Source organism: Mus pahari, chromosome 1, assembly GCF_900095145.1.
Source record: "Mus pahari chromosome 1, PAHARI_EIJ_v1.1, whole genome shotgun sequence".
Classification (NCBI taxonomy): Eukaryota; Metazoa; Chordata; class Mammalia; order Rodentia; family Muridae; genus Mus; species Mus pahari.
Genome location: NC_034590.1, coordinates 100,592,929 through 100,615,241, shown reverse-complemented (window position 1 = coordinate 100,615,241; position 22,313 = coordinate 100,592,929). Strand labels below are relative to the sequence as shown.

Sequence of the window (22,313 nt, the reverse complement as noted above, 5' to 3'; positions counted from 1 at the left end):
TCAGGACAAAGGAAAGGAAAGAGCTAGTGAAATATTGAAAGGGGGAACTATCCCAGTTTCTTAGGGGAACTTGGAAAATGGAGATCTCATGGCTAAGGGAATCTGAGATTCAATAATTTCACTTCTTCATCTAAGATGTACAACTTGTAGTCCACAGCATCTATAGCAGCAATTAGACTGACTGAGCACTTTGTGTGTCTGAGGGACCTTTCAAAGTCTTTTACTAACACTTCATTAATCTACCTAATAATCTCACATGTCACACCCCTTTGTAGGAGAGGGCACGGCGGCATGAGGCTTTAAAACTTGTTTCAACTTCCTAAGACTAGAAAGTGCTCATTAGGTCCTGAAGGCTCTAGAGCAGTGGTCCTCGCCCTTCCTAGTGTCGTGAACCTTTAATACAGCTCCTCCTGTTGTGGTGACCCCAGCCATAAAATTATTTTCATTGCTATAATTTTGCTACTGTTATGGATCATAATGTAAATATTTATGGTTTTGATGGCCTTAGGTAGCCCCTGAGAAAGGGTTGTTTGATCACCAAGGGTCAAGACCCACAGGTTGAGAACCACCACTATATTGTTGTGTCTCCAACCTGTATTCCCAGGCTCAAGTAATACAGGACATGTAGATTCAAAAGAAAGCATAAAGCACCCACGAAATCATTCCTTATACTCCAGTACAACTTAACTGGTTTTTAAACACTGGGAATATTGCATAAATATATGCATACAATTATCTTTAATCAAGTTATTTGTTTTGAATTTATGAATTCATTATGGAATTATGAATATTTTAAGATATTCATTTGTTTACTTTCTTACCTATACTCAAGTAAGAAAATAAAGCAATAAAAGACTTTAACATTTTCCCCCAAAGCCACTGAATAATGATAAAAATAATCAAGATTATGTAAATGTTTCGAATTAGTCTCAAATGAAATTAAAACTTCCCTAAGCAGACCAGTAGAGAGCACACATTAAAACCAAAATTAGCAAATGGATCAATCTGGTTTTTATAAGGTACCAATTTTTCAGAATAGAAATCTTTACAAACCAAGTCCAGGTAATTTTGTGTCATATCAAATATTTCAAGCCAGGAGGTTTTATTGACATTTTCCAGATCCATTCAACACTAGGAAAGAAATACCAATTATAATTCAATACTCTTGGTGAGTGCTAAATACCAAAACTTGAGCACAAGAACCAAAGAACACTTCAAAGTCCCTTGCTGGCTCATCTTGGCCAATAGCCCTTCCTTATTTCCCTCCAGAAGCCTACAAACAGAGCCACAGTCCATGAAAACAATAAATTGACTGATGCTTTGTTCACAGAAAAAAAATCTTTCATAAAACATTTGACTCAACATTCAAAAACCAGATCAAGGGGATGCGTGGCTGACCACAGTAGCAGTCAACAGATGTCAGATTATGTTCAACAGAGTAATCGCTCCCTTTGTGTTGACTTAATTTTAAGCTGGTGCATCAGAGGACAAGAGACAAAACCACACTTTCTCCCATCTGTCACAAAGCATTAGCTGTGTCCCGAGCCCTGGGGGCATTAGCTGTGTACCTGCTTCAGGTAGAATCGCATCGAGGAAGAACAGCAGCCAAAGTAGGCGGGCGTGGCAGCCCATGTTGGGAGGGCTTCCAGCTACTGGCTAGCCTCAAGTTCCAGCTTTATATTCTCTTCAGGCTCCCTGGTGGGAGTGGCCTGGCAACTTGATGCTCTTCTCCAGCTCGAATTGGCAGGCATCCGGAGCAGGGCAGAGCAATGCGTTTGCCTTGGCATCTTGCATGTTTGTTCTGAGGAGCAAGAGTGGTTTGGCCTATTAGATACATACTGGAAGTCGATGTCAGAGAAGAGAAATGCTAAACAGTGTGCTGGCACCTGGCCAGGCAGAGAGAACCCCCTAGGCCATCATTGAAGAGAAGCTTCCAGGAGCCTAGATCCCACCTAAGGTATTTCCTTGTAGCAAATGGCCAAATCCAATGTAAGAGGCCTCTAGAGCCCTGCTTATCCCTCAGTGCCCACATCCTGCCTACCTCTCTCCTCCTCTTGAAGTTCCCCATTGGTCTCCGGCTACTTCCACTTACGCAACTGATCTTCTAACTCCCATGATGCTCATGAAGGGTGTGCATCTTAAAACACTCAACACATTCTGCCTTGGTTAGCATTGCTTGCATTCCAGTCTGATTTCCTCCATGAGCCTGTTCTAGTTTGTTTCTAAAGCAACTGGGGGTGGGCGGGGTTTATTTTATCTTAAAGCTTATAGTCTATCAGTGAGAGAAGTCATAGCAAGAACTCAAGCAGGGCAGGAACTTGGAGGCAGGAACTGAAGCAGAAATCATAAAGGAATGACGTGTACTAACCCTGCTTTCCTATACAACTCAGGACCACCTTCCCTGGTGGGGTAGCACGACCCAGAGGGAGCTAGGTTCTTGCATATCAATTGTCAATCAAGACAATGCCCCATAGTTTGCCCTACAGGCCAATCAGATGGATAGAGTTTATTTCAGTTAAGGTTCTCTCTTCCCAGGTAACTAGCTTGTGTCAAGTTGACAAGCGCTAGCCACCACAGGCCTATAAGCTTTATCAAGGGAGGGGGGTCTCTTCATATTGTTGAAGCTTTATTTATGACGTGCTTAGCACAATGACTTTCTGTCAGATTTTAGCTGCTGCTTCCTTCACGGGTGTGCTCTCTCTTCCTGAATCAGTTTTCTTCTAAGTATCCTCTGCTCCAAGTCTTCTGAGTCACCACACACCTTCTAGAGCCCGTCTCACTTATATCCCTGTATATAGAACAGGTATAAAGACTAGAATGTTCTGTGGACTTGGGCCATGCATCATAAAAAGGAATAGCAAGAGACCATTTTCCAGATCTGAAAAACTCCTGTCTTACTTTTAAGGCTGCCCTGTCAGTTGGGTGACTCAAATGTCTTAGTCACCATGTCCATTTGAAAGAGCTGAGCTTCCACTGAGAGTGCGATGCTGAAAAGTGACCAGCTCCACACATGGTTAGGTCAGAAACAGGGCCACGTGCAGGAAGGAGAGAGTCTGGGACTTGGGTTTGAAAGGTTGGGTCTTGGGCTCAGGATTTAGCTCAGTGGTAGAGTACTTGCTGTGCTTGCAGGAAGCCCTGGGTTCCACCTCCAGCATTGAAAAACATGTAAATAAATGCTTCGATCTTGTGTCCGCCAATATGACTTGGTACAAATCGGCTTAGATTCCCACAGCCTCAGTTCCCTCGTGTGAAAGAGTAGCTCACAACATCTTCCAGGAGGGCAGAACATAGTTCGGTCCCTGGTGATACATAAAAGATGTGCACAGGATGAAGACAGTGAGTCCACTGTCTCTTCTTGTGTTGTTTTGAGATAAAATGTTACTCTTTAGCTAAAGCTAGCCTCAAAATCATGGCAATCCTCCTGCCTCAGACTCCTAAGTGCTGGGACAACAGCATTTTTTTTCCAACACTGTTTACCAATAGAAATCCTATTTAGAAGTTTTCTTTTTCTTTTTTTTTTTTTTTCTTTCCTCATAGTTCTCAATGCTATTAAGCCAGCGAATAAATTCAAATTTGACTAAGCAGGAAAGGGCATCAAGTAGGGAGGGCTGTTTAGTCAGAGGTAACTGTGGTTAAAATGTTTCACAGGCCCACAAAGGATCGCTGGGGGTTTTCTGGATCAACCTGTCTCTGGATGTCTCAGGCTAGGTGTAGTCTTCAGATTCACACACTGACTGCACTGCAAGGCACATCCCTGTCAAGCATGCCCTGGTGAATCCAAGATCAGCTACTGCTTCCTCCCTCCCTCCCTCCCTCCTTCCCTCCCTTGCTCTTCAGGGTTTCCCTGATTCTCTGTCTCTTCTCATCTTCATCCTGCAGGACAACAGAGCGCTCTGACAAGGGTGGCATTTCTCAATTCAGATCCCCAACTCATCTGTGTGTTACAATGTTCTGTGAATATCAGAGGCGTGCCAGCATCAGCCATTCATTCCAGTTCTGCCCACTGGACATTTATATTTCTTTTATTTCAAGAAGCACATGACATTTCTTCCATGTGTTTCCTATTCCACATCCTCACACATTAAGTCTGCTGCTTTTGCTTTCTAGTACTGTTGATCCTAGAAGTGACACAGGGCAAAATAAGGTGGGAGGAAGCTAGATGGTTCTTCATGATCCCACTAGAAGAGAATTAGGATGTCACATCAGCAGGCCCGAGATGGCCGAACCTGCCATCTGTACCATTTCAGCTCTCGATGCTACTGTCTTCCAAACAGGACAGTGACAGAGATCTCATGGAGTCATTGGAAATCAGAGGAAGTAGATGAGGTGGGGTTGGGAGATAGCTCAGTTGTTGAAGTACTTGCCTTAAAGGAATAGAGACCTGAATTGAGTCCCCAGAGACTCCTTTTTTTTTTTTTTTTTTTTTTTTTTTTTTTTTTAAAGCAAGAAAAACAGTCAGGCATGGTGTGTGGGTTTGTGAACCCAGCACTGGGAAGGCAGACAGCAGACCTCTGGGGCTTGTTGGCCATGCAGCCTACCCCAGTCAGGAAGTTCTGAATCTTGCGAACCAAAGCTTAGTAGAATAAAGAAATAACAGCAGAGGCTGTCTTCTGGCCTCCACTTGCACTTGCATGTGCATGCACATTCATGTACATATGTGCACTCACACACACACACACACACACACACACACATGCACACACACACACACACACACACGCATACACACAGAAATAGGTAAGAATATCCAAAAAAAGCTGATCAATAAATGACTGCAGCCATTTCTACATTATGACTGAGAACACTGGGAGATGACAGTGACTCTCAATCTTCATTCCAGAAGCTTCTCCTGGAAGTAGTTCACAATGTACACAGAGAACCTCAGATAGTCAATGTGTGGAGAACAAGAGACTGAAAAGTGGTCACCTTAAACAGAATGCATACGATCACATGCTTCCCATCAAAGATCAAGTATCTTTGAGGGAGTGGGGGAGGGGTGGAGCTGAAAAACTGTTAGAGCCAGAGGCAGTGATGGCTTCAAGGAAACTTTTTTCCCAGACACAACATGAACTCACAGTGATTGTTACAGCGTGTATAAGAACTGTACTACCTCCTGAATAGAAAAGGAAAAAAAAAAAAAAAAGATCAGTTCTGACCCAGGGAAGTGACTCAGTGTTTAAAATGCTTACTGTCCAAGCAATGGGGTGGGAGTTTGTAGTCTCAGAACCCACATAAATACCAGGTAGGCATGGTGGCCTGCTTCTAATTCCAGCCTTGGAAGTAGATACACACAGGGAGATGGGGGATTGCTGGAGCTCATAAAAGTTGTCCTATCAATGAGCTCTGGGTTTGATTGAGTGACCCTGCCTTAAAGTATAAAGTGAAAGAACAGCAGAGGAAGATTCCTGACATCAGGCTCAGGCCTCCACACACAGATGCCTGTGCACTCACCACATACACACACAAGTAAACACAGGAGAGGAGGGGGAAGAGGGAAGGAGGAGGTGACTGGTTCCTCCCAGGCTGCTGTGGGAGCGGGGACAGCCCCCTTGAGCCATCAGCCATCTCCTATCTGCCAGCATGCTATTTAAGTACCCTGGGTCACTGGAAGGAACTGCATTTGGCTCATGGAATTTTGAAGATGAGTTGATATTTTCAGTTTATACATCCTCAGTATACTCCCTCTGATGCTCTTTCAGGCACCTGCCTTTTGCTGTGTTATCATCAAATCGTTCATCATCAATTTGGGGTTCCTATCATAGAGGGTGGCATGGCGGGTGCTCTATTCCTCTTCTGGATTTTCTTTTCATACTTTCATCCTATCACAGGAACTTTCATCTTTGGAAACATGAAATGGAAACTTAAGGGCTCTTTGGAGAGTCAGTTGTGTTAGATGGTGTTTTGCTGGGGCAAACACGTAAAGGAGTGTTTTCCTGAAGTGGACACAGGTGAAAGACTAAGGCAGACTCGTGAAGGAACGTTTCACTGAAGCAGACACAGGAGAGAGGATGTTCTGCTAAAGCAAACATGTGAAAGGATACATGATGGATTCTTTGCTGACAACACGTGTGTATTGGTCTGCCTTACATTTCGTAGTCGAACTTCATTTGTCAGGACTCCTTGGACTCAGGCTGATTCGATGCAAATACTGAGACCAGACCTATACTGAGGCAAGACACGTGGAGGACACATGATGTGACAGAGAGGGAGCTTAGTCTCCTGTCTTCGCTGATCTTCACTTCCCTGAGAGAGGCACAATTGAGAACCTCTCCTAGTGTTCCTGTTGGTCCCTCCTGCTGACTAGACCCAAGGCTGAGGCCTGGCTGTCTCTGCTAGGTCATGTCACCACTGCTGCTAACCCAACTCTATCGAACTGGGCTGTTGGTGTGTCCGTGAAGTATTTTTGAGTGGATCAAACTGCTACTGCATGCTAACCTTTGAACTGAACTGCTGATTTCCAGACAACACAGATGGAAGTTAATCCAAAGAACATTTCTTAACAGGTCCACTTCCCCCACCCCCATTCTTTCTTTCCCACTACCTTTGGTGGGTGGTGGACTACAAGGGAGGTTAAAGCGTTTAAGAACCATCATTAAAAATAGGATTTGAAAAAAAATGAAGTTCAGAAACATGATTAGGATTCTGAGTTCTGCCCATTACTGAGAGCCTCGTAACATGTCCCACTTCTCTGTTGTTGGCTGCCCCTAGTGCTGCCCCTACTACTAAATTAGATGTATTTAAAAGCAACAGTTAGTCATAAGTTGCTTCTAAATTGTCCCTGCTGCATTACTAGGCCTAGAGATGCCTCTAAACTCCCCATCCCCATCCTTCTCCCTTCTGTCTTTTGTCTGAGGCTGTGGATATAGCTCAGTTGGTGAAGCACTTGCCATGCAAGCATGAGTTGAGTTAAATCCCAAGCACCCACATAAAGGGCTGAGCATTGTCCCCAAATCTATAGAGGTAAAAATAGGGGGGTCCTTAGGCTTGCTGGACAGCTAGTATAGAACCCAGGAACTGGTAAGAAACTGCCTCAAAAAACAAGGGGACATTTCCCAAGGAATGAGACCTGAGGTTGACCTCTGGCTTCTCCATACAGATACACACACATGGGTGCAAAACAGCATATATGAATAACTAGCACAATGATTACAAACAATGCTGAGCACTCCCTTTGCCTGAATCATCTTATGAAACACACACACACACACACACACACACACACACACACACACACACAAATGAATTTGTACAAGTTCACATAACTTTTTAATCCAGGTTCAGGACATGGAGAAATCAGCCTTCAAGTGACCAGGAAGCTCTCCCTGCTGGCAAGTTTACATAATGCCAGACAGTGCTGGGCAGGCTGCTGGTCAAGAGAAGACACAGTGTCTTACCTGTCACTGAATCCTGTATGCTACAACACGGATCTGCTGGCAAGACATGCCAACAGGAGTGACAGTGTGACAGTTATGAGATTGACTGACCATTTTTTGATTGGTTGTGAGGCCTGCACAAGATAGACTTCATGCCTGTTTCTGTAACCCTGATCCAAAGCCGGTGGCTGGGAAGACCATAGGCTCGAGGGGGCATCTTCCTCTTATTCTGCTGGGTTGTTGTCCTGTCAAACTGCACTCTAAATATTTGTGTTTATGTGCATAGATCCATTCTGTTCTTACCTTTGGCGAGAGAAACTTCTTTTCACAAAGGGTAGTGGCTAATGCAGAGATAGTTGGTCATAGTTGGTCAAGATACTGATTACAAACAATGCTGAGTGCTCCCTTTGCCTGAATCATCTTACCAACCTCTCACCATCTAGGGAAGGGAAATTCATGGGAGAAGGAGAGGAAAGAAGCAAGAGCCGGGGATGAGGAGGAAGGCTGTGAAAAGCTGACTTCTGGACACGGCACGGCTGTCATAGCACCTGTGGTTACCTGCACAAAATCCAGCCAGTCAAAATGCCAGCATGGCTGCAGGAACCACCAGGGAGGCCCCACCACACCAGAGGAGATACTGGCAGTGATGGCTGCCGAGGGAGAGAGACTCGCTCTCCTTTGGTGACATGGCCACTGGTAGGTCATTCATCCCCTAATGGATGAATACCCATGTGCATATAATGGACAGCAATAATGGGGCTTGTAGGGAGAGGTATTTAAAACAAGAGACTGGGAGAGAGACAGGACGAAAGGTGGGGCGAGGTACCAGTAAGATTTTGAGGGAGGTAGCAGTGCATGGATGTACATTATATAAATGCATGAAGCCTTCAAAGAATGAAGACAATATTTTCAACAACAACAAAAACTCCCAGAATTTTAATCCAGGGACCCCCAAGTCCAAAGAGTGAATAAAAAGAAAACAAATTTTCTATCAGCCAGAAAAAAAAAAATCTGACCTTGTAAAGTGATGATAAGGGGGACATGTTTGCACACACAGAACACATCTTTTAAGTGAAATACTTTGTGTAGTTTTTATTGTACCATTGTATATGTTTCTATGACCTCCTAAAATCAATAGCTTTATTAGAATGCATGTAATTTAAAAATAAAGACCTTGGGGCTGGTGAGATGGTTCAGTGTATAGATGCTTGCCCTGAGTTCAAGCCTGATGCCCCAGAACCCACATGGTGAAATGAAAGAACCAGGTCCTCTGACCTCCACTTATATGCCATGACACATGCATAAACACACATACACACCAAATAAATGCAATAAAAACTATTAATTAATCAAGGGGTCTAAAAATAAGACAAAAACAAGAGCAGGAGAGAGAAGAAAAGAGTTGGAGGCAGAAACATGATTAAAAGGGAAAAGCCAATTTCAAAGCCCGGCTGCTACACGAGTGAAGACGATCAGCGGCGTCTCATATTGCCTAACATTTGTTTGCTTCCCTGCTTCACATCTATTTCTCAGCATAACCTTCTTAATAGCCCTGGGAGCAAGTAGAGAAGATTGTCTTACCACTAATCTAGGCATGCAAGAACTGAGGCAGGAGGATGATTTTCCTGCCTTTGACAGCTGGAGAGTATAGAGCAGTATGAGTCAAGCCAGCTGCTCTTGACTTCTCTATCCCCATATGCTGCTTGTTATTATTACTATTATGGCATTCATTCATTCATTCATTCATTCATTCATAGGAAAGGTATGTACTTGTCAGGGCATGTGACTACTTACAGGACTCAGTTTTCTGCTTCCACCGAATGAGCTGAGGAGGGTGTTGAACTTGGGTCCTCATCAGAACCAACCAAGGTGTCTACCCACTGAGTCACCTCACCATCCTTTTCTCCTTAATTTCATTTTAATTTTTTGTATGTATGAGTGTTTTGCTTTCATGTATATGTGTGCAGTATATGCATGCAAGGCCTGGGGAGGTGAGAAGAGGGGATTGGATCCTCTGGAACTGCAGTTACAAAAGATTGTTAGCTACCATGTGGGCAGTGGGAACTGAACCCAGGTCTTCTGAAAGAGCAGTTAATGTTCTTAACCTCTGAGCTATCTCTCCCAGCCCTCACCATCCCTCTTTATAAAAGCCAAAGGAGAGACATGTGAATGAAATCTTATGAATACTACACATATATGATGCACACACATACATACAGGTAAGACACTAATACACATAAAATAAGCAAATCTTTTAAAATACTGGTGAGCAATATTCTTTCTCATCATAGTGGGCTCAACTTTATAACAATGTCAAGTAATACCCTTGACTTCTTGCTGTAAGACTAGATTATAATCAGTCTGCGTATATCTCCTGGGTATCTACAGGAATTGGCCCCTGAACTTCTGTGGATCCCAAAGTCCACAGATACTTATGTCTCTTATGTATGGCACAGTATCTGCATAGAATCTGCACATAACCTCTATATACCTCACTTTTTAATAGTAAAGAGCAAAGCTTCCTTTACTCACAGAGAGTGTAGTTATTTTAGAAGACCATGAGGGATCTACAGAAGAACAAAGAGATAAATTTACAAGAGTCAAAGACTAAAACCTCAGTTAAAAGTCTACATTTCCATATGCCAGCAAAGAATTAATAGAAGTTAAAAGTGCCAAAATCAAATTAATTATTACATTTAAAACCAAGAGTACTTATGGACAGATTTATTCAAACATAGGTCAGAGTAAGAAAATAAAACTAGAAAATACTACTGAAATTAAAGACCCAAAATAATATAGAATTTCACCAGGATCATGTGATGGGTAACCCTGCACTAGTAAAATATCAGCTTCCTTCAGATGATCTGTAGCTACAGTGTGATTTCAGTCAGCTTGTAGCAAAAGTTCTATAGGTGTCAACAAGCTGGTTTCAGATGATACACTTGAATGAAATGAAAATGCAAAGGAGCTACAATAGGAAAAACAGTTTTTAATGTAAACAAAATTAGACAGCTTTATACAATTGTGTGATTAATGGGTTATGTATATGTGTACAGGTATTTACACTTTTCACAATCAGTTTTTGATGCTGGCATCATGGTGGTTTTGTTACTATGGCTCTGTGGTATAATTTGAGATGAGGTATTCCTCTGAATGGGTTAAATTCTCTTTACTTAACAATACTTGATAACAATGTAAATAGTTGTACTGTAGTGTTTAAGAAATAATGACCAAAAGATAGATTACACATTCAGGACCATTGGATTTCGTTTCTAAATAATTTTATTTAAGTGGTTGAGTCCATAGATGTAGACTCCATGATGACAGAGGGGCAACTGTGGTGGTCACTGCGGTGAGACTCCACTTACTCACTTACTCAGCCCCTTGCTGTACCTCCTGTCACAAAACTCTCATATGCTGGTCTCGATGCCTCTTTCTTCACCTCTACTCTCCTGCCTCAGTGACAGTGGTAGTAGCTGGGAAGGTTGCCATAAGGGGACTTCCACAGGTGGTAGTAAAGGGGCTTCACATACAAGTGCCAGACATTGCCCTGGACTGTAATGAGAGAGGGCACAGGGTGGACCGTGAACCTAGAACCACCAATGGGCCCCACAGATAGAGCTTTTCCATTTTGATCATCACAGTATTAACAACCCAGACCAGCCAGATGGCTCAGCAAGTAAAGTCCTTGCTGTCAAGCCTGGAGACCTGAATTTAATCCCAAGGTCCTACATGGTAGGATAGAACCAACTTCCACAAGTTGTTCTCTGACCTCCACACATGCACCATGGTACTCTCATCCACAACAAACCAGATAAATATAATATAAAAGGTTAACTATTGGAGCAGGAAATTGATGGGGTCTTAAGGGCAAATGAAGCCAAGCATTGTTGATATGTGAGAGTTCAGCCAACTGTGAAGTTCCCAAGACTGACCTATTGGGGCTCCTCCCAGGACTGTTCTGAGGCTAATAGTTGAAAGCTCATGAATGCAAATTGACAGTAATTCCCTCTCTCTTCTCTTCCTCCCCTCCAGGAGAGTGCCAGGATCCTGCACAAGGCCTTGCCAAGCAGGGTTTTAAGATAAGGTAGTTTCAAGTTTGTATACTGTAAGTCACTTGATCTTCTTATGCATGTTCAATTAGCTTCAGCCCTCCTGAAAAACATGATTCCTTCCCTGGGCAAACCCCTCAAGGAGCAGTGAGGAGTCTATGGGGAGGTTAACAGAGAGAGAGACTAACTCTGCCCCATCCTCTTACAGCCCACTGAGAAGCCCACATCCTTAGTAACCCTGCTTAGTAAAGGTGGGAAAGGCCAGAGTCTCACACTAGCGCCTGTAAACCCTGGGAGAGCAAGCAGGACTGCTTTAGGATACAATGTATCTATCTGCATTGTCTGGGCATAGAGGAGGTCTCACCCTGCATGGTGGTGATAACTGGTGGAGTTGTCTGAGCAATGAAGGTGAATCAGAACTCACAGTCTGCCCATAAGGATGGTAGTCAGTCCATATAGATGAGCCGCAGCTGTCTAGGCTGTAGGACTTTCTCCTGGAGGGTAATGATTTCTTGAATGTTTCTGTGATCACTAGGAACCACACCCCTTCCTTAACCCAGATATCCCAAACATAAAACATTATCACAGCATTAGCCTGGCCAGTGTCCCATACTGTACCATGTACATACCTTTCAGATTTATTTGACATGTATGAATGTCTTGTCTGCATGCATGTATGTGCATCACTTATGTGTCTGGTGCTCATGGTCAGAAGAGAGCATCACATCCTCTGGAACTGGAGTTTCCAGTTTTGTGAACCACTACATGGATGTGGGGAACTGATCCCAGACCCTCTGCAATAGAGGGCTATTATTAATCACTAAGCCATCTCACCAGTCCACCATATTTTTAGCATCCCATGTCTACCAACACAGGTCACTAAAGATGTTCATATGATTTGTTTCAGAAGTGTTGGTTGTTTAAATGAGTTGATTCATGAACAGCATGCTTATAGTAAATGTAGCATGAATATCTGCTACTGCTATTATTTTGATGATATTTCTTGTTTCAAAACCAGCCAATCATCAAAGGGTGTTTTATCTGACAGTATGTACGTGTGCCACTTGTGTGCTGGTGACAGAAGGGTGTCAATGGGAACTGTTAAACCCTATCCCTGTTTTTTTGTGTGAATGACTTTAGCTTCATATTTAATTTCATTGTCCTTATCAGACCACACCATTTCCTGGGGAGTCTGGCCTCAGATTATATTGAGATTGGAAAGGCTTTGTTTTCCCTTGGGTTTTCCTAATTTAAAATAGTGTGACCTTGGGCAAATTATTGAAACTCTCACTCCCCACACTGCTTTCTTTGTCTGCAAAATTCTGCAAGCCAGCCCTCCGAAGAGTTGCTGCTGGACTGGCTCTGGCAGAGGTGTAGTTAGGAGGGCAGCCCTGGCTTTAGTGCAAGCTCGGCTGTGCTCACCGGCCTGCCCTTCACCAAGGTCACCTGGGTGATGGCTGCGTCTGTAAATTCTCTGATCTTCCTCACCAATATCTTTTACAACTCACAGGGAGAACCTCTCAGAAGTCCCCTCTACATATGGTCACCCTTCTAGTTCACAATCCCTTCTCTCATTTCAGGGAGTTGAGGGGAGGGACTTGTCATCCTTCAGTCAGTCCTTGCTCACTCTATCTTGTCTAAACTCCCACAGATCTATAATGTCAGAGCTGGGCCTTGAACCCAAGACAAAAGGCTCTGTTGGGAAATATAGTTTTATTCTCTAAATGACAAAGCCAGGATGCTTCTTTTTTCCTCCCATCCTTCCCCTCCCGTTCCCTCCTCTGCCCTCCCTCCCTTCTCTCCTTTCTCCTTTATTTCAGCCTTTCCTTCTCTGTTCCCCTTCCTCCTCCCCCTCTACCACGCTCCTTCAGCCATGTCGCATCCCATCTGTGCAGATTACCCTGGCTGTGTCTGACTCTCCTGTGCCTTCACTCGCTGCTTGTTAAGGGTCTTGCTCACCAAATAGCATATTAGCAAAGGGAGTTTTCAGAGTGGTGCCTGCTTAGCAAATTCTGACATAGAGACAGAGAAGTCCAAGGCAGAGAAGGAACCTTTGGGGGGCTTCCTTTGGTCTCAAAGGAACTTGTTCCAGGCTCCCCTGAACCTACTTAAATTCTATGTTTGGGGATTTAGGATAGTTATATCCTGGGCATGAAGGTTAGACTTGTTTCTCATCAAAATTGCTTTGGGACTCAGAAAGTTCATGTGTCATGTCTTCCCTTCAGATAGGGTACTACCCCCAAGAACAAACATCTCTGAAGGACAGGGGAGAAGCTAAATGTCCAGAGCTGGCCTCTCCTGGAAACCTCTGGTGTTGGGTCCAATGACAGTGAAGCTGCTCAAGAGGCCACTGGGGACTGGGGATATAATTTCATTTGTGGAGTTCTTACCTGATGTGCCCTGTGTTCAACACCAAGCCTCACATAAAGCACAGTGATACACACCTATAATCCCAGTACTCACCAGGAGGCAGGAAATGAGACATTCAAGTTCATTCTTGTCTACACAGCTTGCTTGGAGTTTCAATTTCAAGGCTGCCTAGGATGTATAAACCCATTCTTAAAAAAAAGAAAAACAAGACACTGAGGAGACATGTGGCCTGGGAGTTCCAAGATACAGGAAAAGCCTGTGAAACAGCAGCCCTCCACTGATTTCTTGTTCCCGGTGGGTGGAACTCATTGACTTTGCACCGAGGCAGAAGAGAGACAGATGTGTTTGTGAGATCCTGCCACATGCTCCAACAGCCAAGCATTGATTCTCCCAACAGAGGCCCAGAGAAGGAATTTCCCAAATTCCTTCTCCTTGTGTCTCCTCACCTGTTATTGCTACTGTTGAAGGCTAAGAATTTGTGTGATATTTATTCCATGAGAAAAATCCCTATTAACTAAAGGAGATAGCTGAATGCTTCCTCCCAATTTTCCATGTGCTTTATCTTCAAGCACCCCCAGTGTTGCCCTGTGGTTCCCCTGAGCCCTCAGCTCAGCACTGTAAGAGCATCCCTCTTCTTGCCATAGTGTGTAGTGTATAGTTCACCGACCTTGCGTCTCTGCCTATCCCAGTGCACAAGGATTCTTCCTCAAGGCAAGAACCCTGCCTTCTTCACTGCTGTATTCCTAGTGCCTAGCATAAAGAGTGGAGCTCAGGGCAGTGCTCCACTGAATGCATTTGTGTGTGACTACCACAGGGAGCTGCCCACATATCACACTAATCCCCACCAGACAAACTGCCCACCAGACAAACTGCTCATGAGTTCTACTAATGACGTCACTACACACAAAGCAAGCACTTGAAAGCTAATCTATTCCCTAAGCACTTCTGCTGATGAGAAGGGGAGGGGTATAGTTTGTCTATAAAGAAAATCTCAGACTATATCCCAATCCTAAATATCCCCGGTCTTTGCTTCTCCATTGGTGATGTCCTGTTGTTTGGGGGCGGTGGCACTGATCTGCTATAATCCACTTACTCGTGGGTGATTCCTTTTCAGCCCTTTCTCTTAAGCCTCCAAAGGTCCAATGCACACCCCACTCATAGTGAGCCACATAGGTACTCCTCCCAAAAAAGACCAGTTCCTTTTCTACCAACCCAAATGGAGTTAGCCAATGGGGCATGAAGCACAGGAAGACTGGAGTGGATGCTAGACCCTGTTCACCCGACACTTCCCCAGGTCCTTCCCTCTCCTTCTCATCATGGGAGAAAGAGTAATAGCTATCATATGATATGAACTTGACCAGGTACAGCCCCAGGCTTGGGAAGGGTCACCGCTCCTATATTATTTCTGTCCAGACTGCACAAACAGGATGAAGGGCTCCAAACATAGGGATTCCACCCACCCAGTCTCCAGCTTTGTCTGGCTGTGGTAGGACCAGCAGTCACCAGAGGGCTTGCCTGGCGCCATGTCCATGCCTGTCTAATACAGGAAGCTGTTATTTGAAGATAAGGGAAACCACAGTCGATGCCCTTCCTTGGTAATCTAATATGGTCTCGGAACTGTGAGAGAGTACAGGACAGGTTAGAGGCCCTGTAACTCAGCTGACCAGGAAAACAGCTGACCTGTGAGCAGCTGACCTGTGAGCTCAGGGGTTGATGCAACTCTAGACATAGACAGGTGCTTCCAGCTGAATGATAAGGGGACATGGTCCCTGAGAATGGACCTTCAGATGATTACTTTGATGGCAGAGGAACAACATACCCAACTTTGCCATGTCCCACCCATCCACTCCCTCTGTAAATCAAACTGCTTTTAGTTCTCCTGACCATACCAGCTCTCTCTGGCTCTCCTCCAAAGAGCATTTCCTCTCTGCCTGCCAAGTCCTCATTGTTGAGTTTGTGCAAATGTCTATAGACGACAGAGTCAAGGTCACCTTGGCATTAGGGTGGAGCTTCCATCCCTAAGACTTCTGGGTACCATGAACCACCTCTAAGTACCCTTTCCTGGAATAAACCTTCCCCCAAAGGGTTCTGGTGTGATCTGAATGAGAAACGCCCCCTAGGCTCATGTGCTTGAACACTTGGTCCCAAGTTGTTGTAATTGTTTGCAGAGGTTTCAGAATCCTTAGGAGGTGGAGCCTTGTTGGAGAAAAGTGCATCATTAGGGTTGGGCTTTGAGGGTTTATAGCCTGCCTCACTCCAGCTCACTGTTTCTGTTTCTCATTGAATACAAGATCTCTCAACCCCTGCTCTGGCAGCCTGCCTCCCCCAGCGATATGGATGTCCCCTTTGGAACCAGAAGCTCAAGTAGACTCTTATTTATATGTTTCCTTGGCCATGGTGTTTTAACACAGCTACAGAAAAATCATAAATACAGATCCCTAACTCTTAAGGTTTCCAGAGTCCTGGCTTTGTAGAAACTTCCACTCTTCCACCCCCTTGCTTCCTTCAACTCATCTGAATTAAGGCTGAACTGACTGTGGGCACAACTGGAACAGATCATAGGTCTATAAATTTGTTCCTGCCTGGATGGGGCCTGCACCAGAAGCTCCCAGCCTGGCTCCTAGTTCTGGACCTGCTCTGTGTGGCAGCATGATCTTTCCCTCAGCACCAGGGCTCTTTGCAGGGATGGCTGGACTTTTCCCAGCTTGGTCACGGAGAATAAGATGGTCCCCACTCTTGTCAATACACAATCCTTCCATCTTCCTTTTTCCTGCCTAAGGACTGCCCTCATCTCTTCAGGAAATTCCATCTCTCATAAGAGATGGACGTGTGGCCTCACCCAAGCAGTCAGCAGAAGTGAAAATCACCATTCAGGCTGACTGGACTTGAGGTTCTGTTCCTATCAAGTCAATCCCTGCCCCCTCCCATCATGCTTGGAACTCATGTCCTACAGCCCAAGGCTCCCAATTCACTTTGTACTGCTACCATATCTCAGCATTCCGAATCCCACGACTACTTACTGAATAACCTCTGTGTGCCAGAAGTCACACTGAAGGCAGGGAAAGTCAAGATCATTAAAACGTCTGCTTTGTTAGAGCAGAAATGGTAGAAGTGAGGTCATAGTAACCAGTATCCCTAGAGACTTTTGCAAGGTGCTGGCTCTCCATCATGCTGCCCAATTCCAGATCTCCTGATATCCTATCACAACAGTACCACTGGGAAGTGGGGATCCAGACATCAGCATCTTATAAAGCCTAATGTGAGTTCAGTGCTCCCCATTCTAAACACTGTGACCAATTGAATCCTCAGATACTGAACCTGTAGGCCCAGGAGGCTACATCAATTCAGAGGAGTCAGTAATCTCTTCCTAAAATGGAAGCAATCCATTAAACTCATCAGTGGTTTCAGAAATCGTCTGCAAGCCCAGCCTACAAGGTTTCTAAGAAGAACACAGCAGTGAGGCTGGGATGTTTTAGAAAAATGAAAGGGAAGATGTTGTCAAGGGGCCTATAGTGGGTTGGGAGTGAAATGTCTGTTCGGACCTATTAAATGCAATACTGAACCCATGAAAAAGTTCCCCAGAGATGCCAGGGACAAAGGTAAGCACCAATCCTTCCCAGAAACAGTCTGTTCTGTTCAGAAAACTGAGTTGATGCTGTAAATGTGTGCAGACAACTGTCCCCGTACACTGAGTCCCTTGGTGGCTCTTTTATTCACTTGATCTTCCCAGCTGCCTCTTAACAGAGGCCATGTTATTGCTCTGATTGTTCACCCAAAACAGTGTGACTCCCCAGGGGTGGTAAGTTGTCAAATGGCAAGGGGCAGTATTTGAGAGAGAGCCAGTTGTGTGCATTTATTCCTAATTCCAATTCCCTACATCACTCTCCTTAGCATCTAACATCAACACCATGGGACTATTTACACCAAAGAAACAGGTAATTACTGTACGTCAGCCTCCGTTAAGCCCTCCACCAGCCCAGAGACGGAGTTGCCAAACAACATGAACAACTTCCTGCTAAAATGGAATTTTCAATAAAAATGAACTATTCCCTATGTTAAGTAAATGGAATATATCTAAAATTCAAATTAAATGGACTCAAATTTTTATGGTCAAACACAGCAACTTCACCCAGAGAACTATTGTTAGCACACACATGCCTTCCTACTGTTCTAAAACACATCTTTATCATGATTACCTTTTTCTCAAAACCCACAAAACTTTCAACGATCAGACATCTAGTAACATGCTTAAGGGAGCGTTGGGTTCTTTCCAAGTTAATAATAAACTGTTCCTTTATTAACTTCCGTGGTTAGTGGTGATTACCAGCTTGACAGAATCAGAATTACCTGGAGTGGGGCCTCTGGGCGTGGGGGGGCGGTGTATCTTGAGGTAGGAAGACCTACCCTGTAGGAATGTGGCTCAGGAATAGAGTCTAGTGAAGAGCCTTCTGAGTGCTTCTAAGAACACTCCAAGAAAACAGGAAAAGAGTCTTGTGACCTCTGCTTCTTCAAAACACCAAACTGTTCTTGGAATGTGGTTGTGCGCTCCTTCCAGGTGTCTTGGATAAGAGTGAGTTTACAGCCAGGTGTGGTAGTGCACGCCTTCATTCCCAGCACTTGGGAGGCAGAGGCAGGTGGATTTCTGAGTTCGAGGCCAGAGGCCAGCCTGGTCTACAAAGTGAGTTCCAGGACAGCCAGAGCTATACAGAGAAACCCTGTCTTGAAAAACAAAAACAAAAACAAAAACAAACAAACAAAAAAGAGTGGGTTTGCTTCAGGTTACTCATTTCGGCTTGCTGCTGTTATTCTGTTATCGGGTTGAACGTTTAAACTATCCTTTGTGTGCCTCTGTGGAAAAACATGGTTTTCTTTTGCCACATTACACATGCCTTGACTTTATTATCGTAAACAGCTTGAACTCAAGTGAACACTAACCATGTGAACTCCCTTAACCCTCACAACACAAGTTGTCTGTTGCTCTGAATGATGTTGGCTGTTACAAGAGACTCTAGTCTGCCTCATTTATCAGCTCCATCCTCCTTGGTCCCACCACCTCGGGAGCAGTGACACAACCCACTATGGCCGTCATCATTCCTTGGGTGGGATCCTGGACTGCGTAGCTGGAGAACGGGAACTGAGAAACACCTATGCATTTATATGCTCTCTTCTTTATGACTCTGAATGGCATATGCCCAGCTGCTTAAAGCCCCTGCTGCCTTTCTTCCCCACCATGATAGACTATACCTTGAATTATGAGCTATAATGAACCCTTTCTCCTTTAAATTGCTTTTGAGTATTTTATCACAGGAATGGGAAAAAGAAACTAAGACACTGGCCCTAATTTGAAGTTGAATGCTTGACTTCTTAAGTCTCTTGATCCAGGACCCCATGTGTTCTAGTTAGGGTCAGTATTACTATGATACAACACCATGACCAGAAGCAAGTTGAAAAGGAAAAGCTTACACACCCACTTCATAGTCCATCATCGAAGGAAGTCAGGACAAGGACTCAAGCAGGGCAGAAACCTGGGGGCCATAAAGAGGGTGCTGCTTATTGGCTGCTTATTGCTTATTGCTCAGCCTGCTTTCTTACAGAACCCAGGATCACTAGTCTAGGTATGGTCCCACCCACAATTAGGTGAGTCCTCCCACATCAATCACTAATTAAAGAAATGCCTTACAGGCTTGCCTACAGCCCCATTTTTTTTTAAAACTTTATATACCTATCAAAGTCCTCCCCTCTCCTCCCAGTCTCCCCCTCACATAGCCTCCTCTTCCCCTTCTTCTCTGAGAATGGGGAGGCCCCCATACCAACCCACCCTGGCACATCAAGTCACTGCAGGACTAGGTGCATCCTCTCCCACTGAGGCCAGACAAGGCAACTCAGTTAGGGGGAACAGGATTTACAGGCAGGCAACAGAATCAGGGACAGCCTTCCTCCAGTTGTTGCCCTCCCACACATGAAGACAAAGCTGCATATTTCTACATATGGGGGAGGCACTCAGTCCAGCACATGTATGCTCTTTAAATGGTGGTTCAGTCTCTGAGAGCCCCCAAGAATCCTGACCATCTTGTGGAGTCCCTTTCCCCCTCCAGGTCCCTCAATCCTTCCTCCAACTCTTCCACAAGACTTACTAAGCCCCCTAGAATGCCTGACTATATGTCTATGCATCAGTTTCAGTCATCTGCTGGGTGGATCATCTCCGAGGACAGTTATGCTATGCTCCTGTGTGCAAGCATAACAGAGTATCATTAATAGCTACAGCCCCATCTTATGGAGGCATTTTCTCAATCGAGGCTCCCTCCTCTTAAACAACTCTAGCCTGTGTCAACTGAATCGAAAAGTAGCCAGCACAATGCCTGCCTATACTTCAGGAAGGCACTACTCATGCCCGTGCTAGATCTTAGAAGCACAAGAAACCAAAGGAAGACTACATTATTTTTCCTATTGGTGTAATAAAACCCTACAACTAAGACAACTTATAATTGAAAGGGTTTATTGGGAGCTTATGTTCCAGAGGGATCAGAGTCCATCTCTAGATGGTGGGAAAGCATGACAGCAGGCTGGTGTGACAGTAGGAACAGCTGAGAGTTCACATCTCACATGCAGCAGGCAGAGAGCTAGTAAACTGGGGATGATGGAGCATGGCTTTTGAAACCCAGAGGCCTGCCCTCAGTGATCCACTTCTAGCAAGGCCACACCTCCTAATCCTTCCCCAACACTGACAGTAACTGTGACACTGTATTCAGATGCTTAAGAATACAGGGAACATCTCATCCAAACACCACAGAGACTCTCACAGGTGCCTTTGAGAAGGTGAGGGACAATGTCTCCACTGAACCCATCATAGAAAGGCTGGCAAGGATTCTTATGTAAAATCGTATTTGTGTATGAATCAATGTCAGAATGGAACCCCGGGTTTCAGGAACCTATTGCTTAGTCTCTAAAATGGCAGGTGGGCCTTGGGAATCAGTCTTTAATGGTTTGAATGTGAAATGCCTCTCATAGTCTCATGTGTTTGAACACACAGGCCCCAGATGTGATACTATCCATGGTGGTGTTTCAGGAGGTTATAGAAATTCTGGGAGTGTGACCTAGCTAGAAGTCAGTTGTCAGGGGTGGGACTTGAAGGTGATATCTATATCCTGGCTCCAGCCTGAGTCCCCTACTTCCTGATCTGAGAAATGGCAGCGGCAAAGAGTTCCCATCACCCTGGACTGGACAGCTCCACCAAGCCTTCCTTGCTGTGATAAAACTGTGAACCAAAAGAAACCCCTCTTCCCTCGGATTTCTTCTGTGCTTTGTTGTAGGAATGAGAAGAGTAACTGACATAAACTACAAGATCTATCAGAGGGAGCCGGGCCCAGACCAATGGCTTTAGAGAGTCCTTTGGCTTGTTCACAAACACACATACATCTTAACAGCCATTATAAAAATAACTTTAAAATATACTTAAACCAGCACCCCCCCCCCAGAGCTTGTGTCTCTAGTTGCATGTGTAGTAGAGGATGGCCTAGTTCTCCATCAATGGGAGGAGACGTCCTTGGTCTTGAGAAGATTATATGCCTCAGTAACAGGGGAATGCCAGGGCAGGAGTAGGTGGGTTGGGGAGCAGGGTGGGGGGAGGGTATAGGGGACTTTGGGAGAGAAAACTAGGAAAGGGGATAACATTTGAAATGTAAATGAAGAAAATATCTAATAAAAAATATATACTTAAAGTAAGTGTAAAACGAGAGGAGAAAATGATAATTATTTATCCTAGAGCTAACTACATGCATAGGAGTGTATCGTTCTTGTTTTGATAAGTGACAGTTTCTTACACAGTGCAAGGAAAGCATTATATCAATAATTAGAGTGTGCCTGACATAAACATAGGAACTGCCATTCACTTTAAGAAAGGCAAAAGGTAGGGCTGGATGGCTGAGTGGTTAAGAACACTTGCTATGCTTGCAGAGGAGGATCCAGGATCTCTCTTTTTTTTTTTTTTTTTTACAATTTTTATTAGTTATTTACTTCGTTTATATTTTAAATGCTATCCCCAAAGTCCCCTATAACCTCCCCTCCCCGCTCACCTACCCACCCACTCGCCCTTCTTGGCCCTGGTGTTCCCCTGTACTGGGGCATATAAAGTTTGCAAGAACAAGGGGGCTCTCTTCCCAATGATGGCTGACTAGGCCATCTTCTGCTACATATGCAGCTAGAGACACGAGCTCTGGGGGTGCTGGTTAGTTCATACTGTTGCTCTACCTATAGGGTTGCAGACCCCTTCAGAACCTTGGGTATTTTCTCTAGCTCCTCTATTGTGGGCTCTGTGTTCCATCTGATAGCTGTGAGCATCCACTTCTGTGTTTGCCAGGCACTGGCATAGCCTCACAAGAGACAGCTATATCAGGGTCCTTTCAGCAAAGTCTTGCTGGTGTATGCAATAGTGTCTGTGTTTGGTGGCTGATGATGGGATGGACCCCTGGGTGGGGCAGTTTTTGGATGGTCCATCCTTTCGTCTCAGCTCCAAACTTTG

General features: G+C 44.6%; 1 protein-coding gene across 2 annotated transcripts in view; it reads right to left on the bottom strand.

Moving 5' to 3' along the window:
• Positions 1-1,645, bottom strand: part of LOC110317313 (putative DMBT1-like protein) — a 126,461-nt gene extending 124,816 nt beyond the window's left edge. Inside the window, exon 1 of one of the 2 annotated variants that reach the window (XM_029539375.1) lies at positions 1,569-1,645. In XM_029539375.1, the coding sequence (XP_029395235.1) occupies positions 1,569-1,632 (64 nt within the window). In that variant the 5' untranslated portion in view covers positions 1,633-1,645. The remainder of the gene's footprint in view (positions 1-1,568) is intronic. The other variant, XM_021191745.1, reaches the window with a different exon arrangement.
• Between the last annotated feature and the right edge of the window lie 20,668 nt (positions 1,646-22,313).